At 36.3% G+C, this 14,821-nt stretch overlaps 1 protein-coding gene across 6 annotated transcripts; it reads right to left on the bottom strand.

Annotated features, from left to right (window-relative positions):
* Positions 1-1,731: 1,731 nt before the first annotated feature.
* Positions 1,732-12,724, bottom strand: LOC122341756. Of its 6 annotated transcripts, XM_043235346.1 has the most exons (16): positions 12,484-12,723; positions 10,512-10,592; positions 10,228-10,299; positions 9,203-9,262; positions 7,193-7,306; positions 6,972-7,095; positions 6,746-6,766; positions 6,467-6,505; positions 6,073-6,120; positions 5,917-5,967; positions 5,681-5,719; positions 5,137-5,157; positions 4,959-5,035; positions 4,474-4,523; positions 3,343-3,367; positions 1,732-3,250 (listed from the first exon to the last, which is right to left on the bottom strand). In XM_043235346.1, exons 2-14 carry the CDS (start codon positions 10,539-10,541, stop codon positions 4,479-4,481), a joined length of 741 nt encoding a protein of 246 aa, XP_043091281.1. In that variant the 5' UTR covers positions 10,542-10,592; positions 12,484-12,723; the 3' UTR covers positions 1,732-3,250; positions 3,343-3,367; positions 4,474-4,478. The 6 variants fall into 6 exon arrangements, 5 of the variants coding, with proteins under 5 accessions (XP_043091281.1, XP_043091282.1, XP_043091283.1 ...); XM_043235347.1 differs by lacking the exon at positions 4,474-4,523 and having other exon boundaries at positions 12,484-12,724; XM_043235348.1 differs by lacking the exons at positions 5,917-5,967; positions 6,073-6,120.
* Between the last annotated feature and the right edge of the window lie 2,097 nt (positions 12,725-14,821).

Here is a 14,821-nt window from a genome sequence, read left to right on the forward strand (position 1 = left end):
ATATATATGTGTGTGTGTGTGTGTGTGTGTGTGTGTGTGTGTGTGTGTGTGTGTGTGTGTGTGTGCTTATTAAACATAGATATGGTTATCTTAAAATAATATTCATAATTAACGCAATATGTATTGTACAATCAGGATTTTTATTTGACAGTCTTTGCATTTATAACACATTTGGCTACATATTACAAAAAAAGATTAATAAATGTTAGTTTACTTCCCCGCTAATACAGGTTTACAATGTCACAGATAAACCAAATTTATACATTTATAAAATTTACACATCTTGCTCTGAAGACCGCGTATACAAGAGCAATTTGAACTCCCCCCACTAATATAATTACAAGAACACAGATGAACCTCATTTATACTGATGTCACATCTTGTACACATGGATTTCAGAGCTTAAGTTAAATACTCAGTTTTAAACAATAAAACAATCATCACTCTGTGCACAAAATGCCGTCGACTTCACTCCGATCGGGAGCTGTTTATGTGCACTCATCTGTTTTCAGCTCCTCAAGTTGCTTCAGGTCATCAGGTCAACTCATTAAACTATGATAGGTACTTTACTGCAAAAAGACTGTCACTGCGACACTCTGAAGTAAAGACACTACGACGCCATGAGCTTTTTAAAACCATTTTCACAATTTTCATGTTATAAAAATGTAAATACGCATATACCCAGTAGCCCCCGCTGTATCCCTTCTAGCCATGACCACAAATCAGATAGAAAAGCATATTAAATTGTTCTTAAACTTAATATGGCGTGTTCTGCAATTGAAATAAAGCATTTTCTGATGTTCATTTATTTTCATTTCATGCTTTAAATAAAAATGAATAGATGATCAGTTGGATCAGTCTAAAAGGACCAGAACAAGAAAGGCCATTTAGAGATCGGTTTATAGTTATTTAGCACTGAGGGTTCCCAGATCCGAATTAATAAACAATAACATCAAGGGAGCAATAGGATGGCTTAAGCTGTTGAATAACTACTAACACTTCAGTCAAAGAAACAGGTTCAAACATATTAAACTGAACAGAAGCGACAAATTGTGAGAAACTTTCACAGGCTTTCCCAGAATTATCTAAAACAACTGAATCTGTCACATTCAAAGCTGTATTTACTGTTTGAAACAGTACTCTCGGACAATGGTAATTCTGAGATATCAGAGCTACTGTGGCAGTTAGCAAACTGTGGGTGCGTATGCATAAAGTCTCTAAGTATCTCATGGAAGACTTGAGGCTTATCTCTTTTTCATCTCCTCTCTGCCTGTCTCTATTGATCGGCTCTCTGCATTATGCCAGGGCTTAGAGAATGAGAGAAGTTTTAGATTTCACCTTTTTAAAAGGGGCTATGGAGTCCAGAATACCACAACTGACTGAGTAAGGTAAAAATCTTCAGCCAGAAAATCTTGAACCAGAGGCCTATCAGCATAGCAGGCATGAATATTAAAATCATTTAAGATAACAAGGGTAGCACAACACGTTATCATAGCAGATACATTCAGAGAATTCACAAGTAAAATCCTTGTTATATTTGGGAGGTCTGTATAACAGTCCTGTGTAACATCACAAGGACAGGCTTCAACAAGATAGTCCCAATGACCCTTATTTAGCCACTTCTTAGTCAACACTAGTTATATTACTGGTAATGAAGACACAAAATAATGAAAATGACTTTTTTTTTTTTTTTAGAAAACTTTTTAGTTCTGTTGAATGAGGTCTAAGATATACATGATAATATTTCCAGTTTTATTAGGTGCGATTGCCGCAAACAATGCAAATTTTAGCACAAAACAATAACATAATCTGAGATACCCAGAAATATATTATGAATGTCCTCATGTCCTCTTACTCTTACACGCAAACATAGTAAAATATAAACATAGTAAGATATTATATAATATGAACAATACAGTAAAATACAAAAGTCCACATGTGACATATGGCCCCCTCCCGGAAGGTGTGTCCTCACACCAAAAAAAAACAAAACAAAAACAGGAACTTGGGAGGAGGTTCTGGTGGAGGACGGGGCCCACTCTACGCTCTCGCTGTACTCGGCTGTCTCCACCATGGCAAGCTCTGTTGCTGGCTCACGCACCTGGGTCGGGTGGCACTCCACGGCTCTGTCGCTCTCTCCGGCGAAGGCTCCATGGTCGTGTGAGACTCCGCAACTGCTTCATCGGTGGGCTCAGGCTGTGGCTCCGCAACGCGGTGAGATGGTGGGCTGGACTCTGGATCCTGAGTGGGACTGGTGTCATTGTCCATGGGCTGAACAGTCATTGGCAAGTTACATGACACCAGCACCTACTCGATGTAACTGGTGATGCTCTCTCGAGGACCATTTCCGGACAGCTAAGTTTGACTGGAGGTGTTTAGTCCGCGGAAGTAAATCCCGCACAGAAAGCTGTCTGGGTAACAGGAGTCATTGGAGAGGATGAAGAAGGTCTCTGTATAGTTCTTGAGAGAGCAATCACCCTGCTCCAGCAGGAGGATGAGGACAGATTTTTTTTCTAATCATTTCTGTACTAATACAAAAACTATATAATAGACAGAACAATGGACAGAACTGGGTATAGCTAAGTAGACCAAATTAAAAAAATGATAATAAATAATAAGATTAATAAAATAATCTACGATTGCAAATTGTGGTATATTTAAAATATTTCTTAAAACACATCCCAAACTGGGGGACTGGGACTGACAGACAGACCATTTAATTCTGTGTCACTCTGGGTCAGTAAACCATTTACTGTATGTCTACCGGTGTGTGATGGATTCTATTGGTGCCCAAAACACACAATAAGACATATACAATTAGCAACTGAAAAATACTTTTTAAAAACAGTGTGGATGCAGTAACAGATGACTGGAGAATGATCAGCTGGTCCTCCAACAAACAATAACCCTATAGGTAGTTTTTGCCTTTATTTATGTTTTTAGGTTAAGTGCTCTCTAGCGGGCTTAAAAATAATGGCAGTGTCATGTTGCGTCTGTCTCACATAAGATTATTTTTGTCAATCAAAATACGTGTTTTGTGAGCATGTGCACTTTTGGGTTTGAACCCATACCTGAAGGTTGTCTCATTGCAAAAACACAATGCTCTAGAGACTGAGCTACACAAGGCCTAACTTTAACACAGATAATATCTGCTTTGATGGGTTATTTGATGGGATATTTCAGGGATTTGTGCAAATGACCTATACAGATGTATTGGTTGGAGGACATGATGTTTGTCGCTGGAAAACCACTTGAACAGAAAAAAAAAAAAGTTTAGATGTACATAAAATATATAAAGAATCTCTGTGAGTAAAATTTAAGATGACAAAAAAATCTGCTTACCCGAAGTGCTAAAATTATTCATTTACTGCAAGAGAAATAGGGGAAAGAATAATGCAAATATTGCAAGTAACATTCTTGAATTTCTCTTGAATGTCCAAGACAGCTGTAAACGCTTCAGTAAAAGCTTCATACACAGGTGCTGGTCATATAATTAGAATATCATTAAAATGTTGATCTATTCCACTAGTTCCATTCAAAAAGTAAAACTTGTATATTACATTCATTCATTACACATATCTCATTGTTGGGTCTGGCATAATCGCGTCTTCCTCTTCAGAATACCCCATAGATTTTCTATGGGGTTAAGGTCAGGAGAGTTTGCTGGCCAGTTAGGAACAGGGATGCCATGGTCCTTAAACCAGAAACTGGTAGCTTTGGCACTGTGTGCATGTGCCAAGTCCTGTTGGAAAATTAAATCTGCATCTTCATAAAGTTGTTCAGCAGCAGGAGACACGAAGTGCTCTAAAACTTTCTGGTCCTCAGAAAACACAATGGACCAACAACAGCAGATGACATGGCACCCCAAACCATCACTGACTGTGGAAACTACACTGGACCTCAAGCAACGTGGATTGTATGCCTCTCCTCTATTCCTTCAGACTCTGGGACCTGGATTTACAAAATTTCATAACTTTGGAGCACTCAACAGGAGCCCAGTCCCTTTTGTCTTTAGCCCAGATGAGACGCTTCTGACGCTGTCTGTTGTTCAAGTAAACAGCCAGCCTCTTTTGGAATGACCTTTTGTGTCTTGCCTCCCTTGCGCAATATGTCAATGGTTGTCTTTTGGACAACTGTCAAGTCAGCAATCTTAAAGGCCTTTGCAGGTGTTTTGAGTTAATTAGCTGATTAGAGTGTGGCACCAGGTGTCTTCAATATTGAACCTTTTCACAATATTCTAATTTTGATACTGAATTTGCGGTTTTCATTAGTTATAATCATCAAAATTAAAAAAATAAACATTTGAAATATATCAGTCTGTGTGTAATAAATGAATATAATATACAAGTTTCACTTTTTGAATGGAATTAGTGAAATAAATCAACTTTTTGATGATATTCTAATTATGTGACCAGCATCTGTACATCATGCTCATTTGAAGCCTTTTCAAAAAATCTACAAAAATTGTGTTACCTAAATCAAATGACTTGTGACTCATGTGGCGTCTCACTGTGTGTTTTTGACTGTAAAAAAGAAAAAAATGAAATCCGTCAATTATACTGAAGGTTAAAGTTACCCATCACTGATGAAGCTGCTCAGACAACGTAATTGGATTAATTAAAAAAAGATTCAAAATATTGCATGAATAAAATATAAATATAAAACTTATTCTCATAGTTAAAACTTAAAGTAATGCCATAAAACATTCCCATATAAGCAAAGGATTTCAATTTTAAAGAAATAAAGCACATAAAATGTCAATCTATAATAATGCGTCCTATAGTGTTATCCTCTTGCATTAAAATTAGTTTACAGCTGTTTTGGACTGTATTAATTTTTAAACTGTATTTTTCACAAAAGTTTTTTCATGGATACGGATAGATGAATCGTATTTTAGCCAGTAAAAAACAACATTTAATTTCATACAAAATCACAAATTAATGTTTAGGCAAATTTACCTTCCTGTACATGTTTAACACAACGAAGAGTAAAAATATATTCAGCAGAAATGACACAATCAGGAGTCCATGGGTAGCTTGGAGAGAGAAAAAAATTGGTTTTCAGGTTTGTAGAAAGAGAAAAGACTTGAAAGATAAAAAATAATTGGTCAGAAAGACCCTCAGATCTGAAACTTACCCCGCTGACTGCCATCTTTAACTGTAATAAATGGGAAAGTCATACACAAACATGAGATATAGCAGCCAGTGTCAACTCAAACAATAGTATATAGTGGCATATATGGCTCAATGGCTTGTGATTTTAAAGATTAGGGTGAAACAAATCATATTAGCAAAACAATTAGTAGTTCTGCACAAAATGATTAGCAAATGGCTATTTTAGTAAAATTAGTCATTTGTGACAATGCACAAGCTTTCATTAGGTGCAATCCGGTATATGTATTCAGCTAATCATCAGCAAGTCAATACATATGATTTCAGAATGACAAATAAATGTTGAGTTTAAGTGTTCAGTGATTGTTTGAGTTAGTATTTCACAAACAGATGCGAACTGAGCAAATAGCAACAACAAAAAAAGGCCAAGGGCAGCATTTCTGTGAGGGTCTGCTGAACATTTCTGAATGTGAACTATGTCAGATGGCCACTGAAAGCGCCTGTGGGTATGCTGAAGGTATTATGCTGCTCATTACATAAGAAGCTGCTCTCGCAAGAGATAAACTTACTGATGGCTTCTGTCTGTGCCGATGGATCTGCTGTCAAATCTACAAAATATTGCATACTCATATTAAAAAAAAACAACTTTAATTAAGGAAATGAGAATATTTAAGGATATTTCCAGTTAAATTTATTTTAGTTTATTTAAATCTTATCAAATTTGTGCTATTTTTAAAAACGAAACTGGAATTTATTGCTCGGTGTATTATAGTATTTACTTAATTCAAGAAGGTGGGATCCTTACTTTCGGGGGCAGTGATGTTTGGGCTGATCACTGTTGTTAAAGATGTTATGCCTATGTGATTAGAAAACGTGGTTTGATGTAAAAAAAAAATCAAAAAACTGCAGATAAGGTCTCTGTATTGATGTAAATATGAAATACAATATTGAATTTGCTTACTTTCATGGTCTGTGGTTACTAAATTGACCGTCGTTAAAAATGTTGTGCCTGATTAATTAGAAAAGATATTATATTACACTTAGCTTCGAAAGACCAATACAACTATGATACCACGCATGTGCTGTTATGGATTGATGGACAAAACTTTGAATGTGGCAGTTTTCTTTTCCTTTCACTTATTTTCAGTTTCATTTTCTTTCCATTATTTTCTTTGTTGTCACTATTTAATAATTAGGTCCGTTTAGTAGGGAATGTTTCATTCATGTACCTCCAAACAGTTTCAGAAATAGTTTTGAATGTGCATAAAGTAATGATCTTTTTTCAGCATCAACGCTTGTTAATAGCAGTGAAAAAATCTGTTTGAGATATAAAATAAGAACCTGAGTTGGCTTACTGAATTCGGGAGTCGGGCTGATCGTTGTTAAAGGTTCGCCTGTGTGATACAAAACATGATAAAGCTGCACATGTAATACTGCGTGTGAAACATCCAGAACAATTTCATTAGCCAAAATTTTACATTTTAAAACTTTTTATGTGTGTGTAAAAAATAATCATCTGTTGTTTAAACAAGGTAACATTTTTTTTTTATCAGCTTAATTACATTTTTGTCAAATAATAGACAAAAAGGTACATCATGGATATCATTTAAGTGAGATAATGTCAAATAACATACTCTTTGATGGACACTTCAGGTCTAAGTAGAAAAAAGAGAGAATGTGAGCAAAATTCATAATCTGCAAACCACTTCATGTAAATTATGTTAATTCAGTGCCTTAAACTACAAGTAAGTGTTGCCTTTTACAGGGATTAATGCTAACCGCTGTTCATATTATGAATAATCTAGAGTAAGGGCAAGAACGAAGAAAAAAGATAAATGCTGAAATATTAAATGTCTATACCTGATACTGATAAATTGCAAGAATTCCTGTACATTTCACCGAAAGCGGCTGTATCAATGGCATGTACAGCGTAAGCTTCTGTGCAGTTGAGATTTGTACAAACGTCTTCAAATTGTTTATGTAGCTATAAAGAGAAATAGGTGAACCTTGCAGTCAGAACTGAACCATTTTCATGTTTGAAACTGAATGAATGAATATGATAAGTTAAACAGCATACTCACTTCATGCAGCATTATATCGAAAGTTTTTAGCACTTGTAATTTTTCTATATCCTTATCCTTATTATTTGTCCAATACGCACACAGAGTATTTACTACTGACAGAAGCTCGTGCTCCTGGAAAAACAGTCAGGAAAATGATGTAACCATAACATAACTATTATTAATTATTAACCTCAATTATTTATACCAGTATAGACTGACAGAAAAATAAGGTTTTGTGGCTAGTTAATTTTAATTAAAGTTAATTATATATATATATATATATATATATATATATATATATATATATATATATATATATATACGTGGACAAAATTGTTGGTACCCTTTGGTCAATGAAAGAAAAACTCACAATGGTCACAGAAATAACTTTAATCTGACAAAAGTAATAATAAATAAAATTCTATAAATGTTAACCAATGAAAGTCAGACATTGTTTTTCAACCATGCTTCAACAGAATTATTAAAAAAATAAACTCATGAAACAGACCTGGACAAAAATGATGGTACCCTAACTTAATATTTTGTTGCGCAACCTTTTGAGGCAATCACTGCAATCAAACGCTTCCTGTAACTGTCAATGAGACTTCTGCACCTCTCAGCAGGTATTTTGGCCCACTCCTCATGAGCAAACTGCTCCAGTTGTGTCCGGTTTGAAGGGTGCCTTTTCCAGACTGCATGTTTCAGCTCCTTCCAAAGATGCTCAATAGGATTGAGGTCAGGGCTCATAGAAGGCCACTTTACAATAGTCCAATTTTTCCTCTTAGCCATTCTTGGGTGTTTTTAGCGGTGTGTTTTGGGTCATTGTCCTGTTGCAAGACCCATGACCTGCGACTGAGACCAAGCTTTCTGACACTGGCTAGTACATTTCTCTCTAGAATTCCTTGATAGTCTTGAGATTTCATTGTACCCTGCACAGATTCAAGACACCCTGTGCCAGACGCAGCAAAGCAGCCCCAGAACATAACAGAGCCTCCTCCATGTTTCACAGTAGGGACAGTGTTCTTTTCTTGATATGCTTCATTTTTTCGTCTGTGAACATACAGCTGATGTGCCTTGGCAAAAACTTCGATTTTTGTCTCATCTGTCCACAGGACATTCTCCCAGAAGCTTTGTGGCTTGTCAACATGTAGTTTGGCATATTCCAGTCTTGCTTTTTATGATTCGTTTTCAACAATGGTGTCCTCCTTGGTCGTCTCCCATGTAGTCCACTTTGGCTCAAACAACGACGGATGGTGCGATCTGACACTGATGTTCCTTGAGCATGAAGTTCACCTTGAATCTCTTTAGAAGTCTTTCTAGGCTCTTTTTGTTACCATTCGGATTATCCGTCTCTTAGATTTGTCATCAATTTTCCTCCTGCGGCCACGTCCAGGAGGTTGGCTACAGTCCCATGGATCTTAAACTTCTGAATAATATGTGCAACTGTAGTCACAGGAACATCTAGTTGCTTGGAGATGGTCTTATAGCCTTTACCTTTAACATGCTTGTCTATAATTTTCTTTCTGATCTCTTGAGACAACTCTTTCCTTTGCTTCCTCTGGTCCATGTCGAGTGTGTGGTACACACCATATCACCAAACAACACAGTGATTACCTGGAGCCATATATATAGGCCCAATGGCTGATTACAAGGTTGTAGACACCTGTGATGCTAATTAGTGGACACACCTTGAATTAACATGTCCCTTTGGTCACATTATTTTCAGTGTTTTCTAGGGGTACCATCATTTTTGTCCATGCCTGTTTAGTGAGTTTATTTTTTTAAATAATTCTGTTGAAGCATGGTTGAAAAACAATGTCTGACTTTCATTGGTTAACATTTATAGAATTTTTATTTATTATTACTTTTGTCAGATAACAGTTATTTCTGTGACCATTGTGACTTTTTCTTTCATTGACCGAAGGGTACCAACAATTTTGTCACGTCTGTATATATATATATATATATATATATACACACACACACACACACACATTTGTGGTACATATTGCTTATTTTTGCTCTTACCTTTGTGTCAGGTGAGAACACCTTAATCCGAAACATGTGCTCCTTCAACAACAGCTCATCCTGTGTGGATTTGACAGAAAATACAGTATGTACATATTTAGAGGATCATGTACAGTCAATATATATAATCCGTTATTAAATACGGGAGCACTTTATTTTAAAGTCCTAGTCAACATGTACATGTATTCCAATAATAGTAATTACAACAACTAGGTAGTAACTAGGTACTAACCCTAAACCTAGCCATAAACCTAACTCTAACCCATGTAGATACCTTATCTTATATCAGCACTTTCTTATGCAAGTACACTGTAAGTACAGGTAAGTGCATAAACTGTAAATGTGACAGTGATTAGAATGTCATTGTGTATCATCTTATATTTACATTTACATTTACATTTAGTCATTTTGCAGACGCTTTTATCCAAAGCGACTTACAATTGAGAGTACAACTTACAATTGAGAGTACAACTTACAATTGAGAGTACATATTTTTACAATAATAATTATAAATTATGACTATTATACTTAACAAATAAATAAAATATTGATTTTAGAGTAACACTTCACAATATTAATTAGTTAACACTGGTTAATGCATGCATAAGTAAAATCATATTAATTGTAAGTAACAAATTGGTTACAGTATTTGTTCATATTGGTTAAAACTAGTTACATAAAAAATAAACATTTCAATAGTATTAAGAAATACAGCTTTTGAGTTTAATAGCGTATTAATGAATTAATTAAATGAACATTAACCATGAGACATATAAGAGACATAAATCAAGCACATTATAGCAAGCTGGTTCTCAGGGACTACAATTTACACTTTGATGGTGAATGAACAAACATTATGATTGAGTAATTAGAATCCAATGTTTCATAAAGCTATGAAAAAGCGTAGATGAAGGACAACACTTTTGCAGGACGCTTCTCCAAATTAAAAATTCAGAAAAAGACATCAGGCCTCAGGCTGAGTGATATGGGCAGAAAATCACAAAAACAGTGAAAGATCGACTCACCAGATGTAACTTAATATCTTGATCCATGCACTTGGACTGGACATGGTAAATATGGGTGATGCATGAAATAGCCTATAACAGAAATGCCAAAAATCAAGTCCCACCTCTGGACAACAGTCATCTAAAATAGTTAATCTCATGTTATGTATCTGATGGAAATTAGATTACTTCTTCTCATAAAACAGTTACCATTGGCTATCATTAACAAGGTATAAACTGTAGCCACACAACACATTGCCTACACCTTACTACTCCACTAATACATTAGCAAGATTATAACTTACACTTATAAATATCCAGACTTTCCCACTCATTACGGTGCTTTCAGACCATCAGAGTTCAGCTCCATAAGCCAAATCACTTTTCTGGGTGTATAACATAGGAAACATAGAAGAGATCGAAAGAGAAAGTATTTTTTAACGGTCAACACCAGGATCAGTTTATTGATTAGTAATAAGTGCTCCCACAAAATTTATAAATCAATAAACATTAGCCCGGATTGTCCCTCGACGAATGAGCTTATTCTGCTTCCAGACAAATGGACTGTGTCTATTATGTGTCTAATGGACCCACTAAAATAAATGTTCAAATAGCTCATCCATAAATTTAAATTCTGTCACACACCTTTTTACAATCCCACATTTGGGATTTATAATGTTCAGTGATGTCACATAACTGCCATACTGAAATTGTGCTTTCACGCTTTGGCTGACACTTCTCATATAACCACAACTATGCAGTGTTTTTAACCAGATGATGTTTATTTTAGCTTTTAGATATGTAAATACGCATAACAACTAGTAAAAAAAATACATTTAGAGATTGTAAAGTACACGCAGATGTTTATGGAAGCAGCAATAACAATCCATTCAAATATAACTCGCTTACATGTTTTATTAATATCAGATACACATAGTAACTATAAAGTTCACTCTATTCTTCCTCTAGTTCACCAGCCACTTACTTGCATGTAACTTGGGAGAAATTGGTGAATTTACGTGCAGTAAATCAGACAGTCTTTTTGTTTTTACTTCCCTGTCAGGTAATGCAAGTTCACAAGATAACCACAATGGTGCTGAATGAATCAAGATGAACAAAGGTCTTACGGGTTTAAAATGACTGTGAAGGTGAACAGTAATGACAGAATTTTCAAATTTTCATTTTTTGGGTGAACTGTCCGTTTAATGTTTTTTTTTGTTTTGTTTTTTTTTGCAGCAAGCTAAGTGAAAGGTTTGGCAGAGGAATAAGGAAATCTTTCATCTGGTGCCACTGGACCATGTCGTGGGAAGTTGTTTACACATTAAATGACCTTTAGTTGCAAGTTTTACTGGAATTTGCACTGGATTGACACAATAGCTATGAGAATGTGTTATTTAATGTAAAATTATTGTGCTGTTCAAAAATTCCTTCACTAAGCCTTATGTAGTGCATTAGCAGCTGAGCACTTTATACACACATTATTGTGAGGGCTACAATGACGGCCTGATGTGGGATGTTAAGAACCATATTATAATTAGACCTATAATAAATGCAAGCCATTAAAAACCAAGTATTGCTCTTCACTCTGCTGACTCATCACTGAAGAAGGTACGACAGCAGTGGGTCTCACCAGCAGTCCTCTGGATTGCAAATAATCTGCATCGTCTAACATACTACATGACATTATTTTCGGTGTTTAATTTTAATAATACAGCTAAAGATGTGCTCCTCACCATAGAGATGCCCTGCATCGCTGACAAATATCACACAGTCTTATATAACAGTTAAACTGACTGCTAACTGACAGATGAGAAGCCTCCCGGTGCAATGTCTGATAAACACATTTATTTAAAACAAATTAATAAATAAAAATAAAAAAAAACGTCCAGCGCGATTGCTGGTATACTTTCCTTAAGCGGAGAAAAAAATGTCTACTGCCTAAACAGGACTAGGTTAAAGCTTCGTGCTATATATAAAAAAACCCTACCCTACTGAATAGCATTAGGCTGTCAAACACGTCCGCGTGGCCCTAAATCTGTGAAACGTTTTCATCTGTATGTGCCAGTCACTCAATGTAACTTTAATACCGACACCAACAACAACATACTAAAATGGCTATTTAATGAAAGCATGTTTTTTATATATAATTAAGGACGAAATAAATAAAATATATTTAGTTCTTACGCTATTTTAAAATGATATCTCGCTGTTTTGTGTTTTTGTTTTTTTTTTTGAAAACCACGCATCTCACAGAACACTCTCAAACACACGCCTTACCTTTCAGGCGCCTCGTCTTGGTCTGCAGCAACATACTTTCGTTTTGCAGCTTCAAGACACGAGCCCCCTTGTGTTGAGAAGAGTTGAAAAATCCCCCTAAGAAACCAGACTGGAGGCGGAACCAAGTGACCCAAGTGGATTTTTTTTGCCGTTTATACACAGTAAACGATGTAAGCGTGGGCTCTCCGTGCGTAGCTCTGCACTGTTCAGAGACCAATCGCTAATGTACGTGTCGCTCATGGCCAAGTGTATGAAGTCCCCACCCTGCGTAAATCTTAGGCCTACATGTTTTACCCAGGGCATGCCTTTTACCCATTATGTCCCTCCTTCCTTTTATATATAACTTTTAAATAGCAGCTATATATGTTTCCCTGAGATGTCCCTAAACAAGAGTCCATTTGAAAAGCAACTATAAATAATACAAATGAAGGTATAATGGAATATATGTTACTCCTTTTAACAAACTATTTTTGTGGCACATTTAATCTCATAATTTATTTATATTGCATTTTAAAACAAGGCCTCATCTAATGCATTACTTAAACTATGCTGTAATACATCAGCTGTCTAAGCAAGCAGATTCATCAATATCTATGGAACCATGGTTTCAACAGAGTAAGAAAATTAAGAAATCGTGGAAAGTCAGAAAAAAATCATGCCATGCCATTTCTGAACCTCATGTGAAAGGATAACTTTTTGTTATCCATTTTTTTGCATTTTAATTGATGGAGGAATAACATGAATAAAACTCATAAAAAGGGGTGAAACTCAACATACACATTAAAAACTGCACTACAAGTGAGCGTTATAACAATTTATAGGCCTAACACTAAAATGTGCAAAAATTGTAATCAGTGTATAAAAATAGTCCTCCCTCCCTTCAGCCACACTGTAACGCCTAGCCAGCAGAGGGAGCTCTCACTGGAGTTCTAGCAGTACTCCTCCCTCTGCTTCTTCTGCACCCATTTCCTGTTGGAAGGCCTAACTTAGTGTGAAGTGTTGCCAGTTCATCTGCCTTACCAAACGTTCTACCATTTTGCCTGTTTGACTCTGCTGTGTATGATCTCTGCTTGGTAATCTGTGTTTTAATTCTTGGATTCACCCTCTTGTATTGTTTGCCTGATTGGACTGTATTCTGGTTTTGACCTATTGCCTGCCTACTGACTCTGCCTCTGGATATTTCCCTGTATTTGATAACTGAGCGGACTGCCTTATTCGTTGCTGACTCTCTGTCTGCCTATCACTCTGTGTATTGCCTTGCCCTTATTAAACTTCCGTGTATAGATTCAAACTCAGCCTACGTGCCTTCATTACAGAATACTTCGCCTCCCATGAATCCAGCGGAAGAAACTAATCTTCAAGCAGCGTTTGCTTAGCAAAGCGAACTGATGAAGAGTTTAGTGCTTTGATGCAACCTGTGTTGTTAAAAGCGCTATATAAATAAAAATGATTGATTGAAGAGTTACCAGGAGCTGCTCACCAAGTTACAGTCAGTCAACAAGCATTTACCTAATTTCATCCGCTCCCTCCCTCCAACCACACACCAATCGGTAAGCTTTGTTCCTCCTGATAAATTTGATGGTACTGTCGAACAACATAAAGGGTTTGCGCGTCAAGTTAAGTTATACCTCGAACATCAAGAAACTAAGTTCGTATCTGAGGAACAGAAAGATTGACTGGGCTGCATCCATTTGGCACAATGATCCAAGACTGAGATACTCTGTTGATTATTTTATTCAGCAACTACTTGAGGTATTTGAATATCCAGCAAATGGAAAAGACATATATCCACGCAACTCTTGAATATAACTCAGGGGATCGAACTGCAGCTGATTTCGCCATTGAATTCTGAACTCTCGCAGCACACTGATTGGAATGACATCACGCTAAAAGCGCTATATCTTCGGAATTGACCTCCAAACCGAACTGGTGAGGAATTATCCTTTTCCGGTTTTATCACCTTATCAATAAAGATTGACAACCCCATGCGCCAAGCACCTTATTGTAAGACCAACAAAAAGAGTCTCCAAAAATCAGTGTATACAGTCAGGGTATACCAGGATCAAGAACCCATGCAACTTGGTGTCTCACGGCTTTCAGAGGATAAAAGAGAGAGATGTCGCCGAAACAATCTGTGCTTTTACTGTGGAGTTGATTGACTCTGGAGCCACTCTCAACTTAATCGACAGTAATATTGTGTCAAAATTTAACATCCCTACTCAACCTTGTACCCCTCTGCTGAAAATCAAAGCCATCAGCAACACCTTTATTGGTGAAGGAATCACCAGCCAGACCCAAACTTTCACCCTTCAAGCAGGCATCCTCCATCATCAAGAAT

The sequence above is a fragment of the Puntigrus tetrazona genome, chromosome 3 (genome assembly GCF_018831695.1).
Source record: "Puntigrus tetrazona isolate hp1 chromosome 3, ASM1883169v1, whole genome shotgun sequence".
NCBI lineage: Eukaryota > Metazoa > Chordata > Actinopteri > Cypriniformes > Cyprinidae > Puntigrus > Puntigrus tetrazona.